We start from the raw sequence: 3,307 nt of genomic DNA, 5'->3' as shown, positions 1-3,307 counted from the left end.
AGTCCAAAAGAGTCCACTACTTTATCCCCGGTCGGCCGCATCCCCTCCCCACCATCCCCATTTCCGGCAAAAGCGAGAGGAGAGAAAACCCTAACCCTAGTTCTTCGGCGAACGAAGCCTCTCTCCCTACACTCCCATTTCTTCGGCGAAGCGAGATCCGGCAATGGACATGAACCTAGCCGCGGCTGCTGCTGGTTTGGAGGGCGGAGAGGGAGCGGCTGCGGCTGCGGCTGCGGGGGCGGCCGCGGGAGAGGTTGCGGGAGCGGGAGCCGGAGCGGTTGCGGGAGCGGGAGCGGGAGCCGGAGCTGGAGCGGGAGCGGCTGCGCCTTGCTGCGGCGGCGGACATCGGCGCGGGAGCTGCTGGTGCTGATCTGGGCGGCATCGCTGATGCGGTGGCTGCTGCTGCTGCTCGCGCCGCTGCCGATAGGGAGGCGGCGTACAAGGAAATCGACGCCATGTACGAGGCCAGCCAGTACGTCCAGCCCTGCGAGGTAAATCTATGTCTCCCCTCTCAGATCTGGTAACCCCTGCAAAGTAGATGTAGTAGATGCGCGTGGATGCTATGTCGATCTGGTAACTGCAGCTATGTCCTCGAGTACATCGAGCCCTGCGAGTTAGATCTACTCCCTCCGTCCAGAAATAAGTGGATCTTGTATTAAAAGCAACAAACATTGGCGAGTTAATATTACTAGTTGAATGCCCGTTGTGATCTTGTATCCAAAGCAACAAACATTCATTTTTCTTGCACTTCTTCTACCATTGTGATCTTGTATCCAAAGCAATAAACTTTGTATTAAAATCATTACTGTGTACCACTATAAGAAGACGATACCATTCAAACTATTGTGGATTCAGCTAAATTATTCTCAAACAACAAATAAGATACAACTACTAAATAAGCCACTTGCCTAATATAAATGAAAGTTGCAGTCATACTAAGTTGGTTTGGAGCTTCTTCATATAGAAATGAGCCTATTTGCCGTTGGGGATTGAAATGGGTCAAGAGCTGAAGGTTTGCTGTTTACCATGATTTGGATACGCAAGAATGTATGATAAACGACTTGAGAACCACTTTTTAATACAGACCTCTCATTTGAATTTTTAAACAAGAAAAACATAGTTAACAGAGTGTTGAACCGTGTAGAAAAGCAATATAAGGCACATCTAAATTTTTACAGACATAAATACTAAACATATGTGCTGACAAGTGTTAAACAAGGAAAAAGTATTGGTATTTCAGACCTTGATTGTGGATCAGGTCCTTGCCCCGTTTCCCTGTAGATTCAGTGAATTATGGGAAAGCTTTTTTATGTCAGATGGAAAACTCATCATTTACATCCCGATGTATGTATCAAACAAACCAGAAATAATATTTATTATATCAGCTATCGCTTTATGTCTCGCTTGCATAAGAACATAAAGTCCTAAGGAAATTCAAACTTATGCTCAAATTATAAACAGAACAGAAAAATAGTAATTGGACTTCCACTAAGAAAAATAAAAGATATGTTCAAATGAAAGCTACCGCTTTCTTCATGAAAAAAGTAATATAGGAAACAAAATCAGCAACATATGTGACAAGGTAACCAAAAATGGACTGCCTTTTGACAACCTGCAAACCTAGAAATTTTAGGTGGTTGAAGAATGCCTACCTACAGTTGATTTGTTTTTGGATGTCGTAGAAACTCTTAGTAAGCTATTATTTTTGAAATTATTCATGCTTAGTAGTGACTCTTCAGGTTTGCCAAATGTGTGGAAAGTCCTTTCTTGGCGGTATGTAAATCTTGTACCAAGATAGAAAGCATAAATACATTATCTTTAACAGTTTGTAAATCGTGTATCCAAACTCCCATGGTTAAAGTTTGCTCTCTATGTTCCTCAGGTATGAATTGTAAGAATTACTCATTAAATTTAGCAGCTAATATTAAGAAGATATGAACTTTGTGAATACCATACCATGTTCCGCATCCTTTAGCCGCTTCCTCACATGTGCCCCTTTATTTGCAGTACAACACAGATGACGACGTCGACGAGGACAACTTTGAGTCCTACGTGCAGAGGCAGGTCAAGGGATTCGAGTCTCGGATTCTGAAGACAGTGCGGAGGGGAAAGCATGCTTGCCCCTTCTGTCCCTGCAAGGTGAAGGACGGCGCGCTGGCTTCCCTTGAGATGCATGCTATGGACACTCGCAACAGCGCCCCCGAGTGGCAGGGCAAGGCTGACCACGAGGCACTTGCAAGGTTTCTGCTGGGTCCTCGCCTTCCCCGTTACGGCAGGATCCTCAAGAGGCGTCGCAACATCCGAACCTACCATGCATGCCTCAGCCCGATGCTCGCCCCCGTATATATGTTATGTCCTTGGAGCTTATTTCTGTCTCGGTTGTAATGGATAACTAAGAACTTTTAGGTTTAATGTGTGTACGTAGAACCTTAAGTTCTACTTATGAAATTTCTTAGTACTAATTAAGAACTTATATCTCCAGTGTTATGCATGAATGCCTCGCTTGTTTAGATAAATGCTAGTTATGACCGTTATGCATGAATGCCCGCTTGTTTAGATAAAGGCGCCTTAGATAAATGCTAGTTATGACAGCTTATGCATGAATGCCTTGTTTAGATAAATGCTAGTTATAACTTTTAAGCATGAATGCCTTGTTTAGATAAATGCTAGTTATAATCAGTTACTCTTTTATCTAGATAAATGCTAGTTATAACCGTTATGCATGAATGCCTTGTTTGTTATTCTCATGCATAGATTGTTTTTCACATAGACTGCTCAGTCCTCGTAGCTAAACTTGTTCGATCCCTCGATAACAAAGTCAGTGCCACATAGAGATGTTATCTAAAATCAACAAGTTTGATTACCATAGAAGGTACAAGTAAGAAAGGAGTAAAAAATAGTCACATATGAGTTTGAGGTAAAAAATAGTCACATATTTGTGTACTTGTGATTATTTCGACGTTGACTAAATAGACCATGCAATCCTAGGTTTCTCACATGAAATAACCATGCACTCAGCTTGGACTCACCCCGGCAACCCCATCCACATCCACATCCACATCCATCCATTTGATTTGGCATCGAAGGTTTCGTGTGAACACACGAAACCTTTAAAATACTTTTTTTGGTATTTTCATTTCAATTTCCACAAACTAATACATAATTGGGACATGGTTTTCCACAAACTAATACATAATTGGGACATGGTTTTCCACAAACTAATACATATTTTGAACCATGGTGGACACAAATATAAAATTTTGCAAAAAAACTAAACCTAACTAGACCGTGCATCCAAGGTTTCCGT

At 42.3% G+C, this 3,307-nt stretch overlaps 1 protein-coding gene across 1 annotated transcript; it reads left to right on the top strand.

The window, feature by feature from the left end:
• The first annotated feature begins 447 nt into the window (after positions 1-447).
• On the top strand, positions 448-2,572 carry LOC124663518. Its single transcript, XM_047201212.1, has 3 exons — positions 448-491; positions 2,008-2,340; positions 2,558-2,572. Exons 1-3 carry the CDS (start codon positions 456-458, stop codon positions 2,570-2,572), a joined length of 384 nt encoding a protein of 127 aa, XP_047057168.1. The 5' UTR covers positions 448-455.
• Positions 2,573-3,307: the final 735 nt, after the last annotated feature.

This window comes from Lolium rigidum, chromosome 6, assembly GCF_022539505.1.
Source record: "Lolium rigidum isolate FL_2022 chromosome 6, APGP_CSIRO_Lrig_0.1, whole genome shotgun sequence".
Classification (NCBI taxonomy): Eukaryota; Viridiplantae; Streptophyta; class Magnoliopsida; order Poales; family Poaceae; genus Lolium; species Lolium rigidum.
The sequence above is the reverse complement of the archived record's forward strand: the minus strand, read 5'-3'. Positions and strand labels throughout refer to the sequence as shown.